The 27,818-nt window shown below is 55.7% G+C and overlaps 2 protein-coding genes across 7 annotated transcripts in view; both read left to right on the top strand.

The window, feature by feature from the left end:
* The window catches only part of LOC310885649 (uncharacterized protein C17orf113), a 55,710-nt gene that overhangs the window by 24,716 nt on the left and 3,176 nt on the right, over positions 1 to 27,818 (top strand). For 2 of the 6 annotated variants that reach the window (XM_083809235.1, XM_083809236.1), the window contains exons 2-3: positions 498 to 737; positions 26,269 to 26,648. In XM_083809235.1, coding sequence (XP_083665361.1) covers positions 498 to 737; positions 26,269 to 26,648 — 620 coding nt within the window. The other 4 variants (XM_083809237.1, XM_083809238.1, XM_083809239.1 and 1 more) reach the window with 4 other exon arrangements.
* ZNF385C (zinc finger protein 385C) overlaps positions 14,691 to 27,818 on the top strand; it is a 37,104-nt gene continuing 23,976 nt past the window's right edge. The window contains exon 1 of the mRNA XM_083809247.1: positions 14,691 to 14,833. Within this exon, the coding sequence (XP_083665373.1) occupies positions 14,824 to 14,833 (10 nt within the window). The 5' untranslated portion in view covers positions 14,691 to 14,823. The remainder of the gene's footprint in view (positions 14,834 to 27,818) is intronic.

Below are 27,818 nucleotides of genomic sequence, written 5' to 3'. Positions count from 1 at the left end.
TGTCCCTGCGTGCAGCTGGGGCTTGAGCTGCTGATGCTAATCCACCCTATGTGCCTGGGACAGGCACCTGCTTCATGTGGGTGAGAAAATGCTTGAGGACAGCGCCTGTGGCTGAAACGGGCTGTGGGACACCAGCACACGGCTCCCTCCCAGCTGAATTTCTTGCCTGCAATGGGTTGGTTTCATCCCAGCTCTGCCTATAGATAAGTTACAGCGCTGTTTGGGAGCAAACAAGAAAAGTCTTAGCTGGTGTGAGGAGCTTCTGCTGGTGCTAGAAATTCAGAAGTCCCTGCCCCAACACTGTCCTCCTAGGAACGCTGCTCCTTGTCATCTTGCCTAATGCAGTTCCTTGTAGAGGTGCAAACACTTCTTCCAGCTCAGTATCCGGGCAGCCTGGGCACCACGCAGGAGTGGGACCGGAGCTGGGTTTCCCCACCTCACCTGGCTCCTCTTCTGGCCCGTCTGTCCTGATGGCGGCTCTGTCCTTCCTCCCGCAGGCATGAAGCGACCCCTGAGCCCGTCCCACAGCCCTGAGAACGGTTTGCGGCTGGTGGAGCCGGCCAGCGGCCAGCCCGAGCAGCGCCTGAAGCGGGAGAAGAAGCAGCAGTCGTTCACGCTCTGCGAGGTCTGCAACATCCAGCTCAACTCGGCTGCGCAGGCGCAGATCCACTACAACGGCAAGTCCCACCAGAAGCGCCTCAAGCAGCTCAACAAGGGGAAGATGCCGGCGGCCCAAGGTAGGAGCTCGGGACGACGTTGCCCCAAGGCTGCCCTTGCTCTGGGACAGCTGCTCCCGTGGGTTTGGAGTGCCAGATCCGTGGGATGTTCCCGTGGGATGTTCTGGAACGTGGCATTGTGGCCTCGGTGGCTGTCACTTGCTGGTGTCCCTGAGCTCCAGGGGCTTCCTGGCTCTGCTGTCACCACCAGTCTTTGAGTGGTTTTGTGGCAGTCGGGTCTGAGAACCCACGTTGGCTGTGCTGGATGGATGGATGGACGGACAGACAGGCGTGGGTCCTGTCCACGTGCTGCTTGCTGGTGCCCTGTGTCATCAGGAGCATCTTCTTGGGTTTTCTAAGATAATTTTCCTCTGTGAGGCTGGTGCAGTTGGTGGCTTCTGGATTTCTGATGGCTTCACAGTGGGGTGGGTGATGTGATGGCCTCTGGGGCACCTGGCTTCCAGGTGCCACCTTGTCCCTGCAGCCCCCTTGCCGTGCACTCCTCCTGTAACTGTGCCAGGTTTGGCTGCCATTCGCTCAAAAAGCTTCTTAGGTTTTGGTGCTGAGGGTTAAGGGTGGATTTCTCAAAAGCTCTGTGACATGATGTCCACAGCAAATAGTTCTGTTCTGGTTTGGGGCAGGGGATCGCTGGTTCTTTGCAGCCCCAGGGAAGGCTGCGTGGGGACGGCTCCCATGTGTGTGCACAGGGGAGCTCACTGGCACGAGTCCCCCCCGTTTCTCTCTTTGGGTGGGGGAGCTTCTGTTTGGTTTGTTACCTAATTATTATAAATTAATGGCTGATGGGAGAAGAGTCCAACATCTTCCCTGTGGACAGGCTCAGCACCTGCTTGGTGTCTGCAACTCAAGGAGGTGCAGAGTTGCGTATTACGAGCTGTCAGCCTGCAACCCAGGGGAAGGAGCATCTCTTCTGGTGGCTGGACAAATATTCTCTTGAAGAAAAATAAAATGATCCCTACCACACTGAACCCAACTACCTAAGCCTCTGTTTTCCTGCCTGCTTTTTTCCCCCAAAATTCTGGTGATGACCATTTTAAAGCTGCTTGAATTTATTTCCCCAGGGCGAAAAAGGGACACACAAAAAGGAACTGGTGACACTGCTGGGGCAGCCGAGGGGCTGCATGGTTGTGGCACAGGGACATGGGCAGGTGCTGTGCCGCCGGGCTCAGCGCATCCTGAGTGCAGGATGGGAGCTCGTGCAAGGGTAAGGACTCGTTCGCCCTCTGTGCCATCTGTTGGTGTTTACCTGACCTGGTCTCGCTACAGCTGACCGCTGCAGGTTTTTTTTTTCCTGCATAAAAGCAGCAAAACGTGCCAATGAATGTCACCCTGCAGTAAGGATTGTTGGAATTTGAGGGTTTGCATGTATTAAACAACAAACCAAAGGGAGTTGTCCTTGAGGCCAGACAAAGCTGGGGCTGGTCCAGCGGTGCCAAGAGCCTGGGGCAGGGCTGGTGCATCCCGGGGCTCCCATCGATGTTTGGGGGCAGGCAGCACAGCGGCTGCCCCACGGCACAGCCCGCTCAGGTGACTGTCCTCCTTTCCTTACGTGCTAATTACAGGGTGGATTAATGAGCTGGGGTCTCTTCAGTAGCTAATTGGTGCATTTACATGGGGTGAGGGTGTGCAAGTGTGGCAAGAGGTTGAGGGAATGGGGAAAAGAAAAGGCAGAGATGTGCCGGGCTCCTGTAAAATCGCGTCCCATGGCTCAACCTTGCACTCTGTGCCTCTGCTGTGGTTCTGCTGCTCGCGTGGGGTTATCTCTCAATATCCCTCAAGGAGCTGCTGCTCCAAAAAGCAGTAAACACTTGCGAGTCCAGTCCTATTTTCCTGCCAGGAAGTGGTTGTTTAATAACACTCAAGGTGTTGGCAAATAAACATGCAATGTTTTTGCAAACAAACCTGCAAAGGCGGGTTCCAGGGTAAGACTTGTTGCTGGCAGCTGGGGCAAGAGGATGCTCAACCCCAGCAAACCACGGGGGGTGCGAGGGGTCCCGGCTGTGGGGCTCTGTTCTTGGCAGACCCCAAGGGAACAGCCTGTAGAAATACTTGCTCCTGCTCTTGCTAAAGACCACGCAGGCCAGAGCCATAAATTCCTAGCATGGCAGCTGTCATCTGTATGCCAAACCCTGTTCTCCCCAGTGGTAGTTTTGTTTGAGCGAGGCCCGGGATATGCAAAGGAGCTGCTCTGTTTATCATCGTTTACTGACAGATGGAAATATGGCCTGCTATTTTAATGGGAACAGGGCTCATAAATTCCAGCCTGCAGCTTCCAGATTCTCCCCCCCGGACCTGATTGTGGCCTCGATGGGAGGCTGCCCATTGATGCGGTTCCCACCGAGCCAAAGAATCTCGGCGTGTGCTCTTTGTGGGTTTGCATCGTCCCTGACCTCCTGCATAGCCTTGGCCTTGGCTCCAGCAGCAGTCACAGCCCTCTGGGGCTTTGCCGTGCTGTCAGCCTCACGTGTGCTTCCCTTTGGCATTCGAGGTGAAGTCTGCTTTTTGCTCGTGCAGGGGAGGTGCAGACAGCATCTGCTCCTCATGCCACCCTGTCCCCAGCGGGCTTTGCCATGGTGCAGCCTGCTCATCCGGAGCTGACCTTCTCCCCCGCGCTGTTTAAAAAATGTCACTTCCAGCTTTGTCACCGGCAACCTTTCCCAGCCTCCTGAAGCGTGAGCCCACGAGGGCACATGGCTGTGAATGACAAATTGGGGCTGGGACCCGGCTGCACGATGCCCGCGTCCCCTCTGTCACTCACTGGCACCGTGGGTGCTTGGTGCCACCCCCATCCCATGTCATCCCCACTGGGAGAGGGACCCATCCCCAAAATCCAGCTCTTTTTCTGCCTTGGACCAGTGCTGGAAACCCCTCCCTCTGCATGCACTTCACCAGGCTGTATCAAGGGCTCAGAGCGCGTTTGCAGCTGGTGGTTTTTTTGGGTTAACCCCTGTGCTGGGGGGGTCCTGCCTGGGTCTGTACCCCTGTGCTGGGGGGGGTCCTGCCCAGGTCCGTTGCCCTCCAGCAGGGCCCCTGGGTGACAGCAGACATTGCCCGTCCTGGCACTGAGCTGCTGCCCGAGGAGAGGGCAGGCTGCCGGTGTCAGAGCCCGAGCAGCTCCAGGAGGACAAGGGGTGGTCATTAAAGCCTTCGGATTAAATGATATAATTGAGTTAGACAAAGGCAGAATATTCCTCTGAGCTGGAATCTCCGTCTCACACTGACATCTACAGCTACATCAAAGGCAGCTCTTACAGATGCTGAGATCTTCCCTGCTCCCCCTCCGGCTTCTGTGATCAGTGATTTCTGCAAAGGCTGGAATCGCTCACAGCTCAGGGAGCGAAGCTGGGGAGGAGCTTAGCTGGCAAACAGATGCAATAATCAGTATCATTACGATTTATTAGCTCTATGCTAGGAAGACCCCCAACTTAAAAACAAATTATTGTTCATTAGGCGTTTTCTTGCAAAGCAAATTGTGTTCTGTTGTCTCGCGTTGAATGGCTGCGCAGGCAGCAATTAGATACCGGGTGTCCACAGATGAAGGGTGTTTTCGTGCTGCAGATGCCAGTTCAAATCCAACTGGGTCAAGAGTGATTTAATTACTGCTTGGGATTTTCAAGGGTGTACAAGTTAGCTTGGTTCGCTCGTACTGTTCTCGTGCTCCCCCAAAGAGGAGCCAGAGCCTGTCACTCTGGGTGTTGTACAAGCAAAACGTGCATTTCTCCACCCAAATGACTGCAACCAGCCTCCAACGTGCCTTTGTGGCAGTGTTGGGTTGCTCTCCTGATCCTAGCACCGAGGCTGGGTGGGCAGGGTCAGGCCAAAACACTGGGAGGTGGCTGTGCCCTGGTGCCAATCCGTGTCACGAGCTCTTCCCTGCTCCATGTGCCCAAAGCGGGGGCTGCGCGGTGCCTTCCCCCCAGAGCTTGCTTTGGATCTCCCTTGGGTGCCTTTTTCCCCCAGCTTCAGCAGCACAGCACTGAGAGAACTTCCCTACAAAGCGAAAGGATTCAGGCTTCCCCAATTAGCTGCTGCCACGTCTGTCCGTGCGCGTTTGCAGAGCAGGAAGGTTGGAGATGCGCAGGGAAATCGCGGTGACAGCTGCAGCATCGCCCTGGCCCTGCAGCAGAGGGGAAGGCTGTCAGGACTGGGGGGGGGACAGGGAGACCGTGGAGGGGTTGGGGTCATCTTGGGGGGGGCGGATTCAGTGTTGTACAACCTAGTGCTAGGTTAATTCCTGGATTTTGGAAGGTGCAGGTGGGCTCAGCATCCCGCCCGTGTGCTGGCGAGAAGCCTGCTCCTGCAAAAGGCTCTGTGGAGACCCAGGGCTGCGGGTCAGGGTGCATGAGGGCAGGCTTATCCAGCCCAGAGCCATACTGGCACAACGTCACACTGCAGGAAAAAAAAAAAAGGAAGGGTCGGGGGGTGCTGTGCCTTTGAGCGAAGGGTGGCGTGTCTGCCTGTCACTTAAGTCTTTGCTGGTGTGAAGCAAGCTGGGCTGTGCCAGCAAATGAAGGGTCCCTGCAGCTTTTGTACTGAGTGAATAGGACGGGTTTACAGCCCTGCTTTTTGCAGGACTGGAATAATCCTGTCGGTAGACGGGTCCGGAAAACCATCCTGAACTCCATCTGGAAAAGCAGTCCCCTGGCATGGCAAGCAGGGCGAGGGGGGAGTTCGGGGGTCTGACCTTGAGCGGGCAGGCTGCTGTTGCTGCCATCCTGCTCTGGCACCCAAAATCTCAAAAGGTCAGCTGCAGGGAGCATTTCCTCCCCGCCTTCTCCCTGCTATCGGATCTCTTCAGCTGTTAATTACCAAGAAAATGGGTGCCAACCTAGTGTGTCTTTTTTTTTTATTTTTGTTATGCGTAGAATCCCCTAATTGCCTTTATTAAACAGGGCTTCGCTCTGTGCTGCTTTGCCTGCAATACAATCTAACGTATTGATTTAAACAATGCACAAACGTGCAGGATTAGAGCCTAATTGGGGAAGCTTTGCTTCATTTGCTGCTCAGGCTGCATTTTTAAGAGCTATAAGATGAGCTGACCAGACCTTGGGCGCGGTGCTGGTGGTGACGGGTGATGTGGGATGAAGATCCAGCTCCCAAATTGATGAACCCATGTGAGTGAGGGCATGGCGTTTCTCAGGAACCCTTTAGAGATGGGTTTGGGTATAAAGGGGTAAGGACTGATGGTAGCAAGAAGTTTTTTTTACCTCTCTGCCTGCACCATTGCTCTGTCCCCCAGCAGCACCACGTGCAAGGACATTGTGCAACGAGGGCAGCATCCTGGAACAGGCTTTGCAGGGAGGCACCCAGCTTCCCTGGCCTGTTTGTTTTAATTTTTTGCTGGGAGAATCCACCCGCGGCTGGCAGCTGCACCAGGGATGCTGCAGAGGGTACGAGCAGCCTCTCCGTCTTCCTCCTGAATTCCTGCGGTCGTTTTGCTGCTTCCCCGCTTTGGGGACTTTTCGGAGAAATTTGGCAGGGAAAACAAAGGGTACAGCTGGCCCCTGAGACACGCTCGCGGCGCTCGCTCGCCTGGCACGGCCGAGTGGGCCTGTGATTATAACGTCAGCTGACGGGATTAGCTACAGAGAGCAGGGCGAAAGGAACAGGCGGGAGCCCGACGGAGCGGCGGGGAAAGGCGAGCGCTCCCCGTCGCTGTTCCTCCTCCAGCTTGGGCTCACTGCAGTGCTGGTGGCGGGAGGGCTCTCCTGCTTTTACCCCATGCCTCTCTGTATTGATATTTATTTAATCTCCATCCAAACCTTTTTTTTCCTCTGGGTGCTTCGGGGGATTTTCAGCGGTGGTGCTGGGTGGCACCCAGGCTGGGCTCCGCTCGCAGCGGCGTGGCTGGAGGCTGCTTTCTGTGCTCCTGCCCTCCAACCCCGGGCTTTAATCAGGCTTCTCCTTCCTGCTCCCTAAATAACAACCACTGTTAGCCGTGTTAACAGCCATATTCACTCCTGGAAACGCTTGCAGCTTGCATGTGGGAAGCGGGACCCGTTCCCCGTCCCCAGAAGGAGCAGTGCAGGGCGCTGGGAGCTGAGCGTGGATTCACGCAGGGCGTCAGCATCACCCGAACATCGCAGCAGCAGCCCTGGGTGCCCACCCTGTGCCTTAAAGTGTCTTTAATATTCAGCTCTGACAGCTGCTATGTCTGCCGGCGTGCCCGATCGATGGTTTCGTGGCAAAACAGTAGCAGGGTTCATGTTTTAAGCTTCTGTAAATGCAGTGAAGGGCAAACATACGGAGCCCTGTTCAGCTGGCCTCGGCTGCTCCCTTCAGCTGCATGCAAAGATGACTAAAAATAGCTTTTCAGATCAGATTGGAATAACCTGGGACCTCAGTGGGGGAAAAATCTCTCGCTGTTTTTGCATCTTGGAGATGCTTGCTGGGATCGAAGGTCACTTGAAGATGTGGGGTTGTGTAGCTGTGCGTTTTCCTTTTGTCTACTTGTTTTTCGATTTCTGCCCTCCTGCTGGGGCTGTCCCTTGGGGTTCTTGGTGACACCAAACCCTGGACTTGGGTCCAGGGCTGCACAAAGAGCTGGTGAGGGCATGGAGGCGCTGCCAGAGCTTGGGGGATGAGCTCTGCCCTGTTCCATGGTCTCGATATCAGAAAAAGCCATTTCACGTGGGGGCAGCACCCTGCCCTGCTGGGGTAGGGGGGCAAATAATGCCCTAGAAGTGCTCTGGGGACGTGTCTGCTCTAGGAAAGGTGGAACAGGGCTGCAGCAGGAGGCTCTACAATTCTGAGCCCTCCTTTTGGCGTGGCTAGCCTCGTGCTAGTTATCTGGGGAAAACCATACTCTTAAATCCTCAGGAAATGCCCCATTACCTCCCCCCACCCCCCACTCCAAAAAGCCCTGCCCTTCATCTTATTGGGGATTAATAACTGCCTCATAATTAATCTCTGGTTTTATTGAGTCGAACTTCAAATACAAAATAAATTGATTAGCTGTTAACTTTTGCTGGAAGGATTTTCTAGACGCGGCACTCGCCGTGTCGGGGCATGCCCCTCGCTCTGCATGCTCGTTTCCGATCAGAGGCTGCAGGGATTTTTTTTTTCCCCAGATGACACATTTCTTTTTTTTCTAAAGAAAAAGCTTCTTAAAATTTAAACTCTTGGCCAAAAAAAAAAAAAAATATTATGCAGAGAAGCTACCAGGCTCTGCTTATGCAAGCGCAGCCGCAAGCAGGCTGTCGCGTGGTGCTCGGGAGCGGGGAGGAGGTCGGAGACCCCCCAGCAGCGGGGGCACGAGGGGGGCCGGGGCGGCTGCTCCAGCTGCCCCCGAGGGAGGCTTTTGCCTTAAAAAGAGACCAGAGCGGCTGGGTGCGTGCGTGACTTGGGGATGAGTCGCAACCCCGAAGATGATAAACTAAGATAAAGGCTCGAGGATTACATTAAGATGCATTCTCCATGACTCACAGCCCGAATTCCTACCTGACGTAAATATTTAGGCGAGCTCTCCTTGTTGGGGGCTGCTGGGTCCGTGTGGGAGGGCTGGCAGCCTCCTGCGCAACGTGGGTGAGTGACCGGGGGGCACAGTGAGGTCTTTGGGATGCTGAGGGAGGCAGCAGCACCCCTAATTTGCACGGGGCACCAGTGGGATGAGCCGGCAGCAGAGGTTTAGCAGTGCTGGGTATAGAGGATGCCACTGGCACTGGTGATTTTTTTTTCTTTTTCCAAAAAGTCAGGAGGAAATTGCCTCGTGTTATTTTTAAGCGCTCTATTTCGCGAGCCCGTTGTCCTTAATCTTGGATTTTGCTGTAATTTTCTTCCATTTGGTTCGCTATAGAATTGAGACAATGGCATTTTATGGCCACTTAGCTCAGGGATGTGTCACGCGTGGTCTTAGTTAGAAGTGGGTTAAGAGCGGCGGGGAGCAGGCGGTCACGGAGCACTTCAGCTCCCCGCGCAGCATCAGCTCAGCAGATTTGGGAGAGGGAAGCCAGGGATTTATTTCAAGCGAGGAAAATGGTAACTGCACAGCAAAGCACGAGCACGTCACAGCCAGCACGAGGGTCCCAAGAGATGCACAGGTCCCAAAGGGCAGCAGCAGGGGGGCAACCAAGTCCTGGGGGTGCCTTGTCTGGGGTCCCAGGGAACAGAGCTGGGAGCCTGGCACTTCCCATCCTGAGCTTCTCTGTGCCCCGTCTCAACGCGTGTGCACATCCGTGTGCCAGGCTCCAGAAGAAAAGAGTGGAGAAAGCGCACATCAAAAATAATAATAAAACCTAAAAATAGGGAGGGGGGAGAGATAGGTAGGATGGAGCTGGATCAGTGCGAGCGGAGATTTGTGGGTAGTGTAAAGCTGTCAGGGTGATTTAGGGCTGGCTGGTTAAACTGTTTTATGTTCCCAGACAGTAAGTCGTAAGCAATATAAAATTTTCTATGAAGAGATGATCTCCCCTCGTCACGCTGGATGTCATCTTTCCCAGGGTGATCTCTCCTTCCTCTTACAGGCCGGTATCGCTGCGTGTTTATGCAGGAAAAAAAAACACAGATTCTGGCAAATTGAAGAAATCGTGACAGCCGAGCCCCCGAGGGGCTTCTGTGTCCCCGCGGTGGGGACCTGGCCCCGGTCACCGCATTTCGGCTGGCACGGGCTGCAAGGTCGGGCACTGGTGCTGCAGTCTGGGGTGGAGGCTCAGAGGATGCTCCAGTTTTGCCGAGAACTGATCGTTTTACAGCGCCTTCCTTAAGGTTTATGATCAATCGTTAAGGATCTGTCGTTTTGGAGCTGTCGTCGGCTTGATCATCGCTGATCGATGCAGCCACGGTGGTGATGGAGACTCCGTTAGCTCAGTCCCTTGGAGCACGAGCGTGTCTTAATTAAAGCTGATGGCCCCTGTGATAATTGTGGTGCCTGTGCACGGCTGGGGTGGCTGTTGGAGTGACCGTGCCCAACTCTGAGTATTGGCACACAGGAACTGTTTGGTGCTCACCCTATGGGCCCTGCACTGACCTCTTCCCAGTGCCTTGGAGGCAATTAGTGTTAGAGCAGGGCTGCTGCTTAATTGGGCTGGCTGTTTGCACCTGCAGTTGGGTTTCCTTTCCCCCCTTCTGCCCCCAGGTTGTTACTGCTCCTTGTAAACTCGCTCACCTTTTTCTACAGCCGTAGATTTACGAGGAATAATTTTGTTTCGTTCATCACTGTGTCACCAGGAGCAGCACCACGAGGCCCTGGGATGTCCCTGGGATGTGGCTGGAGACCTGAAAAAGCGGGGATTAGGATGGATGTGCTTGTTTAGGACTGCTCGTGGCTGTGGAAAACCTGAGGTTTTTCTCCTTTGTTCCCAACACCGGGCTCACTGCAGGAGCCATCCCAGTGGTCACAACCTGCAGCGGGGTTGGGGGCTCCCTCCTGCCCTCCTAAATCAAAGGGAAAATATGACACAGTCTCTGAAACGCTCAAAAGGCGCAGTTTCCATCTCTTCTCCTAGAAATTAAATGGTTTTGGGTGATCGGTTTCTCCACCTATTTGCGGCCCTGTTCTGGATGCCTTTGTCATTAGGCCTCTCCCTTTGAAAGGGGAGATTAATGGTGACGGGGACCAAATCCTGCAGCTCTGAGCGAGGCATCTCCTGTTTTCAAGTCATTGCTTGTCCCTGGGGCTCTATGTGGGCATCCAGCCCTGTCCCCTGTGAGGGTGACAATGGACTGAGCCCCTGTTTAATGTCACCAGGGATGTGGCACTTCTGCTTCCCGGGGTGGCTGTTCTCCACGGTGACACCTGGGCAGCAGCTCTCGTGGCTCTTACAGGATGGGAATTTTGAGAATACTTAACTTCAAGCTACCTTTTTTTTTATTGGGGGTGGATCAGCGCTAAAATGAGGGGCAAACTATGTTTTGATGCCTTGCTCTGCTACAAAAAAAAAGGCCCTTAATTGAGTGTTTCCATCACTGAGATTTCTCCCAGGAGCTGGAATTAATGAAAGGGCAATATTGTTCTCTGCTCCCGAAACGGCAAGATTAAAGTAAGAGGAAAGAAAAGCTTAGGTGTTTGTTGGGAGCCCAGATAACATGATGAGACCAGACCTTGCCTCCACAGGGAAAATCAGGGTTAACCTTCAGCATTGTGGTAAAGCCTCTGGTGCCCTGCGCTGCCCCTCGCCTTCTCCTTGCACATGAATGGCATCGCTTGGCTCCCTGCTCCACCTTGCTCTTCTTACCCAAGTAAGCACAGAAATCTCCAGGAAGAATTCATTAAAATGAAATTAGTTCGTTAAAGGATCAAGGGAAGTTGTTTTAAAAATAAATAAATAAAGCCCTGCAGCTTTGGCCAGCAGCAAACCCCATCCCCTTTGTGTGAGAACCCCCCCCCCGGGGGGGAAGTCAGCCCTTAAAATCTGTTATCTTAATCCCGAGCGGGGCCGGGAGCAGGGAAGGTCAGCGCCTGCCTTCCTGCCCTCGCCGGCATCAACCCCAGGCGCTTGTTCCACGCCTGAGCCGTTCTGCTTATGGCGGGGCTCAAATTTCAGAGCAGGAAGAAAACCGATACACGTCCTCCAGGTGTATCAGTCCTGATCCTATCTGGCGTCTTTCACCCCCAAATTATACCCTAAATCCTCAGAGAACAAAGCCAGCCAGAAAGGCTCAAGGAAGCCTCATCAGTCCCGGGGGGAAGTTTCCTGCTGGTTTTTATCCCTCTGTCTCCTTTCTCATTTATTTACGTGTTTTTTGCCAAATCCGGGAGGTGTTTGCCAGGCTGCTTTTGGAGGCTAAAATTGGTGAGAGCCCATTCTGGTTGTATCTTGGCTGGGGAGGATTTTAACGCTGACCTCAGTAGGTTTCAGAGTGATCTTTCCCTTCTGGTTCTTGGTGCCCATCCTGACAAGGAGCCCAATGAAACTGGTGACATAGGGACACCTGTGCCAAACTGGGCCAGACTGGTGGATGGGTGGGATGCGTGCTGGTAGCGGTGAGCAGCGTGGTGCTGGCTGTGGCTGCGTCGTGCCAGGTGCCTGCTGCATGGCTGGGTGGTGACAGCAGCATCCGAGCCCTGCTCCCATGGGAGGTGGCTTTGGGCATTTCAGTCTGTGCCGCACGCAGCTTCCCACCACCTCTGGGATGCATCTCCCCAGTGCCACCTGGCTGTGGTCCCATCCCGTACTGGTGCTGGCAGCAGCTGTGCCACCAGCTGATGGAGATGCTGGGAGAAGAGATGTGGAAGAGCAGCTCTTTAATTTCACTTTTTAATGTTAATTTTTTTTTCCTGCTTCCTGAGCCCCCTCCTTCTCCCTCTGCATCGCTGCTCGCCTGGGCTTCGGGCTCAGCTTGAGCAGACTTGCTGGAGCAAGCCAGGCGCTGCGGAGCTGCTGGGGGTTGTTTGGGGATCCTCCTTTGGGATTCGCTTCTCCTGGGATGAGCCCTGCTGGCGAGGGAGTGGTGGCTGTGCCGGGGCAGGCTGCGACGTGCAGCCCCTCGCTTCCCCCCTATCTGCGCCAGCCCCTTCTGCCCCCCAGCTCCTCGGCTCTCCCTGTTCCTGGACGCTCTGCAGAGGATTGCTGCAGCCCCGTGGCTTTGCAAAGAAACATCTGCTTCCGTCACCGCTTCCTCCTCCTCCTAATGCTCTGCCATTAGGGCCCTGAATTTCGTTAACAACCTGTGTCAGAAAATGGTACCCGCGGGGTGCGTGCAGCACCTGGTGCGGCGGTGCCCATCAGCGTTGACTTTTTATTTAGCATCCTGCTCTCCTTGCAGAGCCTGTTGTTCCAGGCCCCCGGGCAGCCCCGTCCCAAAGAGGATGTTTTGGGAAGAAGCGGCCCCAGGCTTTGCTCCCTTGGGTGCTGTCGCTGGGTGAAGCAGGTCCGGGACCTGGTGGGAGGACTCATGCAGCATCCCCAAACAAATATAGCAAGCTATGCACCGGCCGGACCCGCGGCTGCGGTGCGGGGGAATTCCAGTGATCAGCTGCAGCTGGGCAGGGGAGGGCAGGAGGCGTTAATAGCGGTGGTCTGTAATCAGTACCTGCAATTAGCATCTTCTCCAGCTGGCCACAAAGGCCCGGCCATAAAACACCACACTGTCCCACGCTGCGCTCTCTCTCCCGCCCCTTCATTTCACGCTTGCTTGGCTGTGGCAATGCCAGCCTCTCTGGGATGGACTCAGCGCCAGCCAGGGCAGGAAAATCATTTATTGGTGAAATCGGGCAAAATGCCTGGGGCTGGAGGAGTTGGGCCCTGCAGGAGCAGGGGGAAATGCCCCAAATTTGCCCGGGGTCATTGGGTGTCAGCCCCGTCCCCGTGGTCTTTACACCTCCGCGTTCCCCTCTGCTTAATGCTCGCTCGCGGTAACGCCAAACTGCTGCTGACATTAAACAAATTAATATCAGGTTTAAATAGCCTGCTGGGAGCTGGCAACAGGCGGGCCGGACCCAGCTGTCAATTCCAGATTAGCGACTGTCCGGCTAAACTTACTGCTGCTAACGACCCTGAAAGCAATACCCTGTGCCCAGCACGGCAGCACGCTGCCACGGGGCACCAAAATGTGCAAATCTAGCCCAAAAGTGCCCTGTCTAGCTGCTGCAGCTCCTCCGGGTTTTGGTGGTTTGCTGTTTGTCTCGGTTCTCGTTCTGCTCAGACCTGGAGGAGACGGTTTTCTGCCCGCTCCTTTGAATTGTCTGCTTGAGGAAAGTATTTAAATTCCTCCCTGTTCTTCCCTTGCTTTCATCCCCAGCCTGCACGGGGGTTGACAAGATTGTTTTATTTTTTTTTTTTCCTCATTTCACGAGCAGGTTCTTAATCAGTTCTCCCTTTAAAAGGCGCTGTGCAATCAGGTCGTGAAACTCTCCTCCCGAGCAGCTACGGAGGCTGCGAGCTCAGCCCGAGAAGCAAAAAGCGTGGAGATGCTGGGGATGCTCGGGGATGCTCGGTTCCCCCCAGCTTTGTGATGCAAACGAGGGGGAGGACGGCAAAGCTCGGGGGGGGGTCGCACAGAACCCCCTGGCACAGGAGGCTGGGGAAACCCCTGCCCCACTTCCAGCAGCCAGAGCCTGGCGTCCCCTGGGTGCCCATCCCTTCCCGTCATCCCTGATGTCTTGACACCCACGCGGAGTTGGTTTTTAATTTCCCTTTTAAGGGGGAATTGTGTTTAATGAGGAGTTTGGCGGCCAGGGGCAGCTCAAAGCGCTGCGCCAGGGATGCTGTGCTGGGGAGGGTGGGATCCTGCGGGGCTGGGTGGGTGGCTTCGGGGGGGTTCTTGCTTTTAATAGAAAAAGGAACGAGCTGGGGGTGTGGGGTGAGCCCTGCATCTCCTTCCCGAGTCCTGAACCCCTTGGGGATGCTCCGGGGCTAAACGGGGTTGAAATCAGCCAAGGACTTGCTGTGGGGGATGCACACGGATGTGTGCGGGATGCACTTCCCAAGAGAACGAGATGCTGGGGTTTAGGGAGCTCTGCTCATCCCACCATCCGTGCTTGCCCCTCAGGGAGGGGATTTTGGGGAGGTATCCCCTGGAGCTCCCTAACCAGGGGCTGCTGCAGCCATCAATCCCCTCCCCAGGCAACCCCAGCAGGTCCCAGCCCAGCGGCACAGACCCGGCGCAGCCTCATCCCGACCCCTTCCCCAAATCACCCTCCCTAACTGGGGGGGGGGGGGGCGGGAAATCCTCGGCACTCGGAGGGGGCAGGTTCTGGGGGCGTGCAGCTGAAGCCCGTTGCCGGCTCCTTCCTCTCCGCTCCAAGTTTCTTTGCTTTGGCAGCCCTGGAGTTTACTCTGCGCCAGCCTCGGAAAAGAAAAGAGCGCTTGTGCTTTGCTCCAGGGAAGGGGAGGAGGAGGAGGAGCGGGGAGAGGGGGCACCGCAGCGAGGTGCCTCCGACCTCCCTCCCACCCGATTTTCACGTTAATCCCCGTCCCTGGGCCGGGACCTCAGCAGGGAGAGAGGCTGGGGCTGGGCAGGACGCGTGGGAGAGCGGCTGGCACCTCTGCGGGGCACGGAGCAGCGGGGCGCTGCACTTTTATTCGGGGTCCGAGCGGCTCCATCCAGGCACGGAGGCGCCCGGCTGCGGGCGAGCCATGCAGCCGCGGTAAGTCAACGCCGAGCGAAGGGGAGCTGCCAGCAGCGTGGAGGCGACGAGGCCGGATCCAAAATGCTGCTAGGTGGGTGAAACGCAACTTTCCTTCCATCGCTTGCGCCCAGCTGGTGGCATCCCGGTCGGTCCCCATCGCTTCGCGCTGCGCTGAGCTGGGCAGGTACCCGAGAGCCGGCTGCGGGGTCGCCGCTCGTTTCTTTACGGAGGGTAAGGTTAAGAGGGAAGCTTCTTGCGTGTGTTCTGCGGAGCCCTGGGCGGCGCAAGGTCTGGGTTTTAGCCGGGTTGGTGGTGGCGGTGGCACCCGGTGTCCATCCCGTGGGTGCAGGGCAAGGTGCGCGGTGTTCGTCCTGGGCACGTCCCCGGCTGCACGGATGGGATTCAAGCGCCCGTGCCAGCAGCCAGCTTTTGCCGAGTGACTTGAGCAAACTGAGATCAGTCAATGCGTGAATTGTTCCTTTTTTATTATTGCTTTTATTTAAATCTTCCTGATTTCTGGGTAGCTCTGCTGAGATTATGGGGGGGGGGGGGGGGGGCGGGGGGCGTCTCTTTTTCCCTTCTGCAGTTTTGGCTGTAGGCTTAACTCTCGGTAGTGAAAAATTGACGTGGATTATTCGCTGCTGGGAAAGAGCTACAGAAATATGTGGAATTTAAGGAGCCTGGGCTCAGGAATGGGTGGCTGGTAGGAGGCTCAGCATCAAGCACAAATATTGGTTCACCTGTAGGGGCTTTTCCGTGCCCTGTCCTGCACCCATCGGGGTTTCGCAGTACTCAGTTGCCATCATTAGATTTTCTTCTTTTGAAGCAAATCAGATCCCTATTGTTCCCTATTTCCATCCTGCCTGAAAAGCCATTTAAAAGCTGTTCTTTTTCTTTGAATCGACTCAGCCCTGTATCGTACACCCACAAACCAGTCCCTCCCCTGCCCAAGCACACATGCAGCCTTGTTTCTTCAGCTCCCAGCCTGCTAATCCTAATTACTTATGGGATTCAAGCAGAGTTTGATTCACTGCATCTTATTGATTTTTCCCAGGGCTGTAAAAAAAAAAAAAAAAAAGAGGAAGAAACGGGTTGTGGGCTGACACGGCTTTATTTTGTCCTTGCTCTGCGTCTGGGGGTCAGCTCTGAGTCCTGGGCATCCTCTGGCTCCGTTTCTCCCGCTGCGCCCGCACCGTGAGCGTTTGATGCTTTTCATGTGAAACGAGGCTGGGTGGGGAGAAGGGGGCAGGCAGCGCCTTTGAAGGAGAAGCAGTTAAAAAAGCTCACGAGGCTCTGTGGTGTTTGTGGCTTTCTGTCGTGTGGTGGTTTTTTTTTTTTTGGCAGGCTCAGGCTCATTGAGTTGAGCTGCGGCAGCAAGCAAAGTGTAACGCTTGCTCTCGCACCCATTTCACGCACAGCTTCACGGCTGGGAATTTGGGGGCTTTTATTGTCATCAGCAAGAACTTCCCGCGCCGCTGCTGGAGCAAGGACGGGGCTTTGCGGGAGCCTCCAGCAGAGCCGTGCGCCTTGCTGCTTCCCGTGCCAGCAGGCTTGTGCTGTGCAGGGCAGCTGGTGCTGTGCCCCCGTGCATGCGTGTGCACATACTTGTGCACGCACCCATGCACGCACACGCCTGCTATACTTTATCCCAGCACCGTGCGTGGTGCTGTCTGGGGTTTTCTGAGAGCAGCAAGTCCGGGGCAATCACGGATGTTATTGAACTGGCACATCTGACAGGGCTTGGCCGAGGTGCTGTCATTTTTTTAACTACGGCCTTGCTCGTCAGCTGTCTCATATGGATCACTTTAATTTTTCTAATGGCTTGAAACATGGTCCTTCCTCCATGAACTGTCTTTCCCTGTATTCCTGGAATGCGTAACAGTATGTGGGATATCTATCTATGATGCTGCTCAGACAAAGCAGGTTTAACAACAACAAAAAGCGAAGCTTGCTGTCTCAGATATGTAGGAAATGTTGTAAAGCCCCTAAAGCTTTAATTTTAATCTTTAAAATGCAGCAGACACACAGATGTGTTTGTGTGTGCATGCATGGATATACGCACAGACTGTACCCACCGCCGTAGCAGAATACTTCATTTAATTTTATTTTTCCTCAGTCTGCTTTCTTCCTCCTTAGCCCCTGGATAAGTTTCCAGGTCCCCTCAAACGGCAGAGCAAGGAGAAGGGATCAGCCCAGCCTCGCTGCCCTGTGCTGAGCCGGGATCGTGCTGCTCAGGTTAGGACCATGCCTTGTGAAGCGCGTGCGTGTGGCAAGGGTGAGGGCTTCTCACCCCCTCGTGTTTCAAACACCTCCTCAAGAAAAAAGGTGAAGGCCCCGCAATGCCCTGAATTTCAATGTTTTGACTGAAGAAAAGTTATTTTCTTAAGACATTGCAGCTCCGCAGTACGTTTGTAAAGCTGTAACCGGTCGGGATGCAAGCGCTCTCTCTGCCTAAGGTGACTGCTAACATTTGAAATTATAAATGCCACATTATTTATTTTTTTTTATACTCTGCTATAATACGCAAGCAGAGTTTTAAATCAGGATTTTGTGCTCCTGCTTTTCCCGTTCCCTGTTTTTGTTTGTACTTGTCAAATTCCTGCAGCTCTCCCAGCTCTGGGAGCTGCTGCCCAGCCTCAGTGAGCTCAGGAGCACAGCAGGGACAAAGCCCCCTTACGATAAGGAGCAGCGTGGTCCAAAGGTGTTGGGAGGCTCTTGGCTCTCTGTGAGGTTTTGTCTTGCCTTGAAAATCAGGCACTGCGAGCGGCTTGCTGGGAATTTGCCCAGGTTGGAGGTAGAAGGGAAGCACCGGGATGGGCTCAGGTGTGGTCCTGGGAAATGCTGGGCTCCCCGGGCGGTGGTGGTGCCCGTGGGGGGACGCGGGGATGCTGCTGGGGTAGGCGATGAAGTCCTGGCCTGGGGGTGTCCCTGCTCTGTACCCCCAGGTTTCAGGGCTTGCTCCCGTGCTGCAGGGTAAAACTGGGGCCGTGGTGTTGCTTTGAGCTCGCGATGGGTAAATGGTGACTTCGTTGCTTCTTGCTCCCTCTGGAAATCATCTTCTTACCCGTGTGCGCGTGGGCCCATGGGCACGATGCTGTCGAAGGGCGGTGTGGTTGGCAGACATCACAGGATGGCAGCAGTGGCTGCTTCCTCACCCTGCGCCCCGAACGGCTCTGGTTCAGTGCCCGGGTTATCAGAGCCGGAGCACGTTGGCCTCCGTCACCGCCGGGCTCAGGGAGGGATCGGGGTGCGCTTCTGGCACAACAAGGAGCGCATTGTGCTCTGTCCTGCCCGGCCGCTCCGGGGCCTCTCCATCTGACGGCGGAACTTTGCTTTTCCTAAGGTTGTTTTGGGTGAATTTTCCTGTAAACGCAGCAGTTGCTCTTATTCCTGGGGGCTTACTCTCAGAAATGTCCCGGGGAAAACATCTGTTCCCAGCTCTCAGCCGTTACCGACATCCCAGGGAGGCACTGGGGAGCCTGAGCCGGAATTCCTCCGGCAGCCTCCCCTCCGCAATATTTTTAGACCGAGCAGTCATCTCATCCCGACCTCCAGTCTGATACGGGCTAGAAATATCCCCAAGCCAAGGGCAGAAATCACTTTTTATTTAAAACCATTTTTAATTACGCTTCACCTTTCTTGAGTAATGGATCGCCGACAAGTACTGCAAGCAGACGCCGACTTTTTTTTGAAGTTTCTGTGCAAATGATGCTCCCAGCAGCCTGCTGACAAGCCCTTTGCCAGCACCGGCGCTTTGATGGCCCATTCCAGCACCCGCCGATGTCCTTAAGCTTGTAATTACTGCAGGGGCTGGGTATTTAACAGATTGGTTTTTTTGTTGTTTTTTTTTTTCTCCTTCTGCGGAGCGGGATGTTCGAACAAGTAGGCTGGCTGTTCCCACTCTTCTCCGAAGTGATTATATTAGCACGGCCCGGGTAGGAGTGGCGGAAATTACAATGAAATACTAGCGGTAGGAAATAAAAATCTAATTAAAAAATAATGACAGATGTGCGTCTGCTTCCAAACATTGAATATGACCAGGCTCGCCCCAGGGCAGACTTAGTGGAGAGTTATGTGCTTCTGCAGCTGTCAGCGCAAGCATGACAGGCTCTGTTCTCAGGGCTGCTCTAAAACCCCAAAATAAGCAGAAAGCAGCAGGGGGGAGGCAGAGGGCTCTGACCTTTATAAAATTTGGGGGGGAAAGGGTATAAATGGGCCCTTTTACTGTCCTGGCTCCGGGCTGTGCCACCTGTCCGCAGGTGACCCTGGGCACGTCCCTTGTCCCCCCGAGCCCTTGTCCCTTCCCGTTCCTGCTGCTGTCCCCCTCCTTCGGTGTCAAGGGAAGGGCTGGTCCCGCTCGCAGAGTGCCAGGGATGAAGTGTGGCCGGGTTCACCTGCCCCCAGGTGCTTCGTTAAAAGGAATCATTAACGATCCCTGCCATGGAGGAAATGCCACGCGATGAAAAATGTGCCTTTGCTCAGAGGCAATTCAAAAGGCCGGTAGAGAAGGGAGCCCCGTAATTTGTTCCAAATTGGTTATTTTGCTGAAATGGTGAGAAAGCATCAATTTTGAGTCTTTTCTCCCTTTTCATTTCTGTCAGCTGCTCCCTGGCTGTAATGAATTGGGATCGGCTGTAATTTTTATGATTTAAATGATGCTCAGAATAAAGACTGAGCTAAGCTGGGGCTCCAGGTTTCCACTCAAGCTCCCTTTTGGAAACACCCTGAGCCCCTGATATCATCCCCAGAAGAGGAAGGCGATGATGAAGAGGGGAACACTTGAGGGAGCAGTGCTCAGATTAGAGAGCTTTTATTTTTTTTTGCTCTTTTATAGCTATTTTATCGTATCAATATGCAGTGTTCCTGCCGTGGATCCCGTCCCCGCTGCGGCTGAGGTACCTTTTCAGGACCAGGTGCGTTGGCTGGGAGGCAGCTGGGTGTGGGACATCACGTTGTCCCCGCTCTTTTTCCTCGCCAGCAGGGACATTTCCCTTCTCTGCAGCCACACCGTGGCGAGCAAAACCCCTGCCTGCCTCTGATGAGGGCAGTGGGAGCGTTGCAGCCCCGGGCTGGGGTCACCGACGGGGGACAGATAAATGCTGTCCCCCCTCCCTGCCAGCCCAGACAAACCGCCCTGTCTGTGCCGGGGCGTTCGCAGGGATGTCATCGGAGTTTACCTCGGGGCTGATTCCCTGCCAGATCGCGTCACGCAGGCAGAAGGATGTGACAAGGGGACGGAGGCGAGAGGTGGCATGTCCCACGTGGTGGCTGCGAGGGCTGGGGACGTGGGTCCCTGCGGTGGCAGCTCCGGGGGCTTCCTGCTCCTTGCTGGCACCCTGTGCTCTCCGTGGCCTCGCAGCCCACCCAGACCCTTCTGCAAGGTCCTGAGCGTGTCCAGGCCAGAACTCGGGTGCCCAAAGAGGTGCTGGAAGGGCCCCAGCAGAGAAGGGGCAAAGCCCAGGGTGTCTGGGTGACACGGGGAGCTGGGACACAGCAGGGAGGAATATTGGGGTGCCCTGAGCTGGGGTGCCTGCTCCTCCCGTGACCCTCCAGCCTCATTGCAGTGATGCTGCGAGAGTGTGGACCCTACAGAAGGAGGCAGCTGTGCCTGGCCAGGCAGCAAACCCGGGGCTTGCAGGCGTCTTCCCCGTCTGTCTGAGACGACACGGCGTTGAGTGCTGTCTCCCTCGCAGAGGGATGGCTCTTTCCTACCCGAGACCGAGGCTTCTCAGCAGCTTTCCTTCCTCCTCCGTGCACAGCAGAAATTAAATTGAACTGTCACCACCTTCGGGTGCCGAGGGATGCTGCTGCAGCGCCCGGCGGTGCCGCCGATGCAGCGCTCGTCGCGTCCTCTGCGTGCTTGCTCTGCTCCCAGCCTCTGGCTTCATCCCGGTGCCATCCTGATGGGAATGGGGGTCTGGGAGCAGGGACCTGTGGGGCAGCGTGCTGCTTTCCTCCCTGCAGCCCCTTGGGTCTGGGAGCGCAGGATTTGGGAGCAGAGGCGTGGGGCTGGGCACCGGAGGGCCGGTGGGCTTGGGAACCCAAAGGGGATGGAGCTCGCTTTTGTTAGCGGCTTTGGGAGCACGAGCAGCTCCTTCCCTGCTCCAAAAGCATGAGTCATTCCCGAGAGATGAGGTTAAAAATCTTAATGCATAGAAGAAAAACAAAACCTCACAAATAGGTTTGGACTCGGGGATTTAACATCTTTTGGGGTAATATGGTTGGCTTTTCTGTTCAGCTTCTTATAGATGAAAAAGCGATAATGGGAAAATAAATCTATGGGGAAAAAGCAGCCCTAGGATGTGGGGCTGGGTGCTGGCCTCAGCCTGACCCCCCCGGGCAGCAGCTCGGTTTTGGTTTCACCTTTGAAGGCACGGGGTGTGAGTGGAAACTGGCTCACGAGGCAGCGGCCGCCCGTCGTGCCATGCTGATGATAAATGCGCTCGTGCACATAGGTCACCTGCCCGCCGAGCTCTCCAGGCATGTCGCGGCGGAGAAAAATAGCGATGATTAAATCAAATCAAGGCTTCTGCTGCTGCATGGGAGTAAATGGAAATATTGTGATTGACTCCTGACCCCCCGATACCCCTTTGCAAAGGTAAAGGGCAAAATAATTACTGCCCTCTGTGGGTGGTACATGCCCTGGGCAGGCAGCTCTGGTCCCTTCCATCGTCCCAGCTGATGGTTATCATGCAGGTTGTGGGGTCCCCAAGCCCTGGGGGGGGACAGAAGCTGCTCAGCCCCCCCATATGGATGCTGCTGTGTACCAGACGCTTGTACCAGCAGCTTGGGGGAGCAAAATCCAGCAAAAACATCCTGGGTGCCTGGAGAAAAGCATGCCAGGCACGTCTGTTTTACCCCCAAGGACATCAGTGCCTAAATCCCAGAGGACCCTTTGTAGGGCTGTTTGCCCCCCCAGACCCGCTGTCTCTCCTGGCTGTGCTGAGAACCGAGCTGGGGGCCCCTGCTGCGAGGAGGCCGAGCGCTGCCGTGTGTTTGTTTGCCCCGCGGCGTTTCGCTGCCCTGCCTGTTCCACCTTGCCTCTCGTCTCGAGCTGGTTTTGTTTCCCTGCTGCCGATTTATTTATTTATTTTCACGTGGCTGCCTTTAGCTCGCGACAGTTGGAAGCAACCGGGGTTGCTTCTGGTGCTGATCGGGCATCGGGCTTGGTGCTGGTCTTCCTCCTCCTCGTCCTTTTGGTCCAGGCTCTGGTGGCTCCCCTGAGGATGCAAAGGGCAGGAGCAGCCTGTGGGGTCAGACCGGGCTGCTCCCTCTGGAAATAGGGTGGAAATGCAGCCTGCTGCTGGCCAGGACAGCCCAGCTGACTTCTGCACTTTTGTCCCCAGGAGCTGCAAAGCAGAGGACGCAGCAGCCTGAAAATTGATTAAAAACCTTAAGTCCTCTTTTCTCACTTGCATTAGCACAAGAATAAATAGCGCATATTTTCAGCCCCGGAAACCCGGTCTCTGGTTTCACCCAGCTCCTGTAAGCATTAACCCTGAGCCAAGGTGGCCGGGCAGGAATGTCCTGAGAGCAGAAAGGAGCCTCTTGCCCCGGGACATGTCGAGAAGCCTGAAGAGAGAGGAATTTACTCCGGGGCCGCCTGCCATCCCCTCCCCGGTGTGCGGAGCCAGGTACAAAGCAGGTCCTAATCCAGGCACATACCGTGGGGCCGCGGTGCTTATCGGGGCCTGACTCTGCACCAGCAGCAGGTGGAGGCAGGGCCGAGAGCATCCTCTGTGGGCACCGAGCACCATGGACCAGGGGCAGGGAGGGTCCCTTGGTGGCTCCTGCAGGGCGTGGGTGCTCTTCGGGGTTTTAGTGGCCTCGGGAGTCTTGTTTGGAGGACAGCAAGGGGAGCAGAAAATCCCCCTTTTTTTTTTTCCTTTTTTTTTTTTTTGGAAGAAGTTGAGAGGCTCTAAATTGCACCCGCATTTAATACTGAAAGATTTTTGGTGTAAAAGGAGCCCTGTGCTTGCTGGATATCACTGGGGTGGAGGTGCCAACACAAGTCCCATAGCTCCAGGCCACCAACAGATAATGGGGTCTCGGCAGCAGCTTGGGCTGCCCCCCAGTGCAATGGCAGCAAACGGACTCATCCCAAATTTTTGTTCAATGCTGGTGGCAGGGCTGGAGGGCTGCTTTGCCCGCAGCTGCCCGCTGAAGCAGTGCTCGTGTCCTGGCTCTGCCTGCACCTCCCTGGCTCTGCCCAGACCCAGGTGGGTGCAAAGCCTCCTGCGCCGCGTCCCGCTGCGTGCGCCCAGCCTGGGGGTGTCCCAGGGGGTGCCACAAGCCGGGTACCCCACACCCATCACCATTTCCCCCCGTCCATCCTGCAGGAAAGCATCCCACTGGGGACCACGAGCAGCGCATCCCCAGGGACCACCGCGGCCCATCGCGTGGCCACCGTGGCCGAACGGTGGCCACCGCCACGCGGCCTTCCCCGTTCCCGGCTGCCGCTAGTGGCCACTGCCGCCGTTGGCTGCCGGGAGCATCGGTGGAGCCAGACAGTCCTCGCAGCAAGATGGCTGCTCCCATGCTGCCGTGAGCGCGGGCGGCAGCCGCAGGCTTTGTTCCCGCAGCCGCCGCCGCGCTCGGGGCCGCGGCAGCGCCCGCGGGGCGCCCGCCCCATGCATTGAGCGGGGAGCCCCGCCGGGGCCGGGGGGGGGGGGTGGCGTATGTGTGTGTGTGTGGTGCTTCGCCCCGCATCTGGGGGATTATTTTATTTTTTTTTGGCTTCGCGTTGTTTTTTCTGTGTTTGGTCGTTTTCTTTTTTTTTAAATTAGATTTTTTTTTTTTTCCTATATAAAAACCAAAATCTTGGGAAGTTTGCAAGCCCCCTGGCCCCAAAGCTCATGGCAGCGGTTCCATGGTACGTATGTGTAGAGGGAGGGTGGGCGTGCGGGGCCGGGGAGCTGGGGGAGTTGCATGCGGCTCTGCTCGCACTTGGCAAAGCTCTGCCTGGAGCCGGGCGGGCATTTCAGTGACACGGCCAGGGCTGAGGGACCTGGGGCACGCACGTCCCAGCAGGGGCTCCTCGTCTTGCAAATAAATCCTGCCCAAACTTCCTTACAGACAGTGCCCCTGCCCAGCCTGCGTGCTCCTGGCGGGAGCAGCACATGCAGGAGCTGGGGTGCAATATTAACGCCCCTGCTTCCCAGCTGAATTCCGCCCCCTCCAGCACGCTGCCTGCTCCTGAGGACACACAGTGCTAAAATCTCCCCGCGGGCAGCAGCAGCAGGGGCAGCGGAGCCAGCCCATGTGCGCGGGGGCTGCCCCAGGATGCACAGGATGCGGCTGCATTGCCAGCAGCCCCTGCACTGTCCCCTGCCCTGCCCCAGCGGGGCTGTATGGGCCCTGTGCACCCCCAGACCCATCACTGATATGTGTGTATATATATATATATATATATGGTTTTTTTTTTTTCTGTCCAAGGATGAGTTTTTTGCTGGGACGAGTGCCTGGGTGCAGCGTATAGACGTGGTTGGTGACGGCAAGGGGACAGTCTGGGGGCCGTGCGCTGTCCCTGCTGCGGTCAGGGCACCCAGCTCGATGCCCACCCAGCCCAGGGGCTCGGGGCAGGTGGGCACCGAGACCACGAGCCAAGTTTTGGAGCCTGCACAAGGCACGGGGCGGGGGGGGCACCAGGGTGCTCCCTACCCAGACAGAGCCTGCGTTCCCCGGGGAGCGTCCAACAGGCGCTGGCAACCGCAGAGGAAACATTTAGCAAGACGGGTCTTGGCTCCGGCTCTCACAAAAGCCCTTGCAGTTTCCTAATTAACGGACTGCAGAGCAGATGCACTTAGCGGCTGCGGGTGAGGCTTTTCCACTGGCCTGAGGAGGACGAGGCTGCAGCAACTTTGCACGCGATTGCCCGGTGCTGGGAATCGCCCCCCGAGCGCTCCCGGCTGCGCCGTGCTGCAGAGGCGTGCGGTGAGGAGGGAGGCTTGGCTCTGGGAAGCGAAGCAAGCAGTTACGTTAAATAGGGTTAACGAGGAAAGGGAATCTGCATGCCTGTTGCCAGCCCGGACAGCTTTGCATTCCCTGTGTCAGGAGGAAGCTCGCCCCTTCCTCACCCTCTCGATGAAGGGTGTTTTGCAGCCCCCAGGGGGTGGCAGGGTGCAGGGGACAAGGGTCTGAAGGCAGCGGTGCAGTGCCAGCGATGCTGCGGGGTGGCTGCAAGCAGAGCAGAGCTGGGGGCTGGGGCATTGCTCCAGCCCCAAATCCTGAGGCTTTCCGTGATGGCTGTGGGAATGGCTCCAGTCCTTGGGGGTTTTGTTCTTCAGAAAAAAACCAAATCCTTGTGGGTTTCTCAGTGAGTTGCACTGAGTGTTTCCTGGCTTGCACTGGCGACCTGCTGCTGAAGTCTGTTTTCTTTCCTTTTCCCCCCATGCTTTGGTTCTCTCCCCTTCCCCGCTCTGCACTGGGTTCCCCCTTCTCCCTTTATCGAGGCTCAGTTTGATTTTTCAGTCCTGTTCCTGGAGGAATACAAGGATTGGACTGGGTGGGGCGTAAGTACAGGTAGGGAGTTGAGTGGCTGCTTAAATACTTGAGCTAACTGTTTTAAAGACGTGCCCAGGTGCTTTGTAGCCTCCTGTAGGTGCTGGAGAGTCCTGGCTCTTCCTCCACTCTTCCCCCACCCTTGGGAACAAGCCAGGCTGGTGGCACTGGCTACACAGGGAGCACTGTCTGTACCTGACCCCAAAGCCAGTGCAGGTTTGGTGGCTTCCTGAAATAAAGCAAGGAAGGAATGAAAACGCGCACACGCAGGCCCTCGGCATGTGTTTGAGTTGGTCCTTGGCCTCAAAGCCATCTGGGTTCAGCTCAAAATCTGGCCAGGACAAGGCTCCCTGCAAGCCTGGGAGATGCTGCCTACCCGAGGAGGTGAGCAAGGTGCTTCAGTCCTTCCTGGCAGTTTGGGGAATCGAGTGTTTTCTCCTCGGGGGGGGTCAAACACTCTGATTTGTAACGTTTTGTTGAAAGCCAGCTTTGAAGCTTCCGTATCCTCCGAACGTTGGCTGCAGCATGAAGGTCTGGTCTGGTTGGGAGTGCATTCAGAGAGCCCTGTGGTCAGGTGAAGGACCAAGCCGTGCATGCCGGTCCCACCACGGGCACCCAGAGCTGCTGGGGACACCAAAAGAAGTGCTCAGGGTCCTGCCCTCCGAGCACCCCCATCAACGCAGGTCCCTGATAGCAGGCAAGAAAAAAAAAATTAGCAAAGACTGAGGATTGCGAGGGCCCTAATCCCTTTCCCCTTGTGTCTCTTTCGTCTCCAGTCGAACCAGGAAAGTGGTAATAGACCTTCCTGACTAAATTAAGTGTAGAGGCTGCTCCTCCAAGGCACGTTTCAGTTCAACCGTAGTGTTTGATTTCCCAGCCACAGCAATATGGTGCCTCCAGGGAAAAAGCCAGCTGGGGAAACTTCCAATTCCAATAAAAAGTGTAAGCGCTATTTCAATGAGCACTGGAAGGAAGAATTTACCTGGCTGGAGTTTGACTATGAGCGGAAACTCATGTTTTGCATAGAGTGTCGGCAGGCGCTGGTGAAGAACAAGCACGGTAAAGCGGAGAACGCCTTTACCGTGGGCACGGACAACTTCCAGCGCCATGCCCTGCTGCGGCACGTCACCTCCGGCGCCCACCGCCAGGCGCTGGCGGTGAACCGGGAGCAGCTGGCTTTCGAGGCCCGCGTCCACGGCCACCCGGAGCTGCGCTCGGTCCTCAAGGTGGAGGTGAACCCGGCGAAGGTGGCCATCCTCACCACCGTCTACTGGATGGCCAAGGAGGAGATCCCGGAGGAGAAGTGCTCCTCCCTGCTGGACTTGCAGAAGTTCAACCTGTGCCAGGCGCTGCTCGCCTCCGAGCACAGCGAGTACTACCACCCCAGCAGCGTCAGGGAGATGCAGGTGTGTACGATGGGGCTGGGGGTCTCTTCGCCCGTGGCGTTCGATGGCTGTTTTGGGGCTGGACCGTGCTGTGAAGCTCCCGTGGCACGCAGCAAAGAGGTTTTGGTGCTCGTGCTGGGAGCTCCACGCTTTGCAGCACCCCTGAGCTCGTGTTGTGTCGGGCATCGCCGGATTTTCTTCAGCTGCTGCGTGTGTGAACAGGAGCTTTAGGCACATGCTCCCATCCCGTGGGCTAGGGCTGGAGGCGAGTGTGTGCTCTGCCTCACCAGGGCCAAAAAAAAAAAAAATGCATTTTTGCAGCAGGGACTGCGGGAAGCAAGGAGAGGCAAGATCAGAGCCAGCTCCTTGGTTGTTCTGATCCCACCTGGATGGGTGCTGGAGCCAGGCGATCGTCCAGCTTTCCCATATTTTCAGTGGAGATTGATGGCAAGTGCTTCCACATTAAAAAATAGTAAACATGGCACCTTGCTGGTGTCATTCCCTGATGTGACAACTCAGGAGGACGAAGGGGCTGGAGAAAGCAATGGGCTCCATCGAGGGAGCCGGGGGCTCTCAGCCATGTGTGTGCCTCGGGAGAACACAGGGATTAGGAGCAGCCACTCCTGCTGTCGGAGCGCGATGCCCATCGCTGCAAGTTGATGCTGCAGGCTTGAAGGATGAAAGCTCGGGACTTCAATTGGCACGCCAGCACAGTGGGCTTTTCCTCCTTTTTGCCCTAAACCGAGTGATCAGAAAGATCAAGTAGCCAGAGAGTTGAGAAAGGATACATATATTTTTTTGAATTTTACAAATGGCTCATGCCTGTTAAAATCGAATTAATTTTTTAGTGAAGTTTGGCAGTTTGCCAGGCTTTTTAGATATATATAAAGAGCCCTATTTCACTGCAGATAGGCTAAATCCACTAATTAGATTTCTCAGCCTGGAGTGCTACTTACAGCTTTTGCACTTGCAGAGAAAGTTTTCCCTCTGAACCGGCGGCATTTCCATGAAATGGCTAAAATGGAGCAAAGGCGGCAGAGATGCCCCAAAGTTTTATTGCTGCTCCTGCCCATGCTTTGCTTGAAAAGCACTAAAGTGACAGAGTCACAGCTGAAGAAGCAGGGGTTAGGTGTCTTAATGAGCTCCTGGCACAGGCAGGGTCTTGGGAGCCCTGAGGAAGTGGGGAGGGAG

Source organism: Anser anser, assembly GCF_964211835.1.
Source record: "Anser anser genome assembly, chromosome: 23".
Taxonomy (NCBI): domain Eukaryota; kingdom Metazoa; phylum Chordata; class Aves; order Anseriformes; family Anatidae; genus Anser; species Anser anser.
The sequence above is the reverse complement of the archived record's forward strand: the minus strand, read 5'-3'. Positions and strand labels throughout refer to the sequence as shown.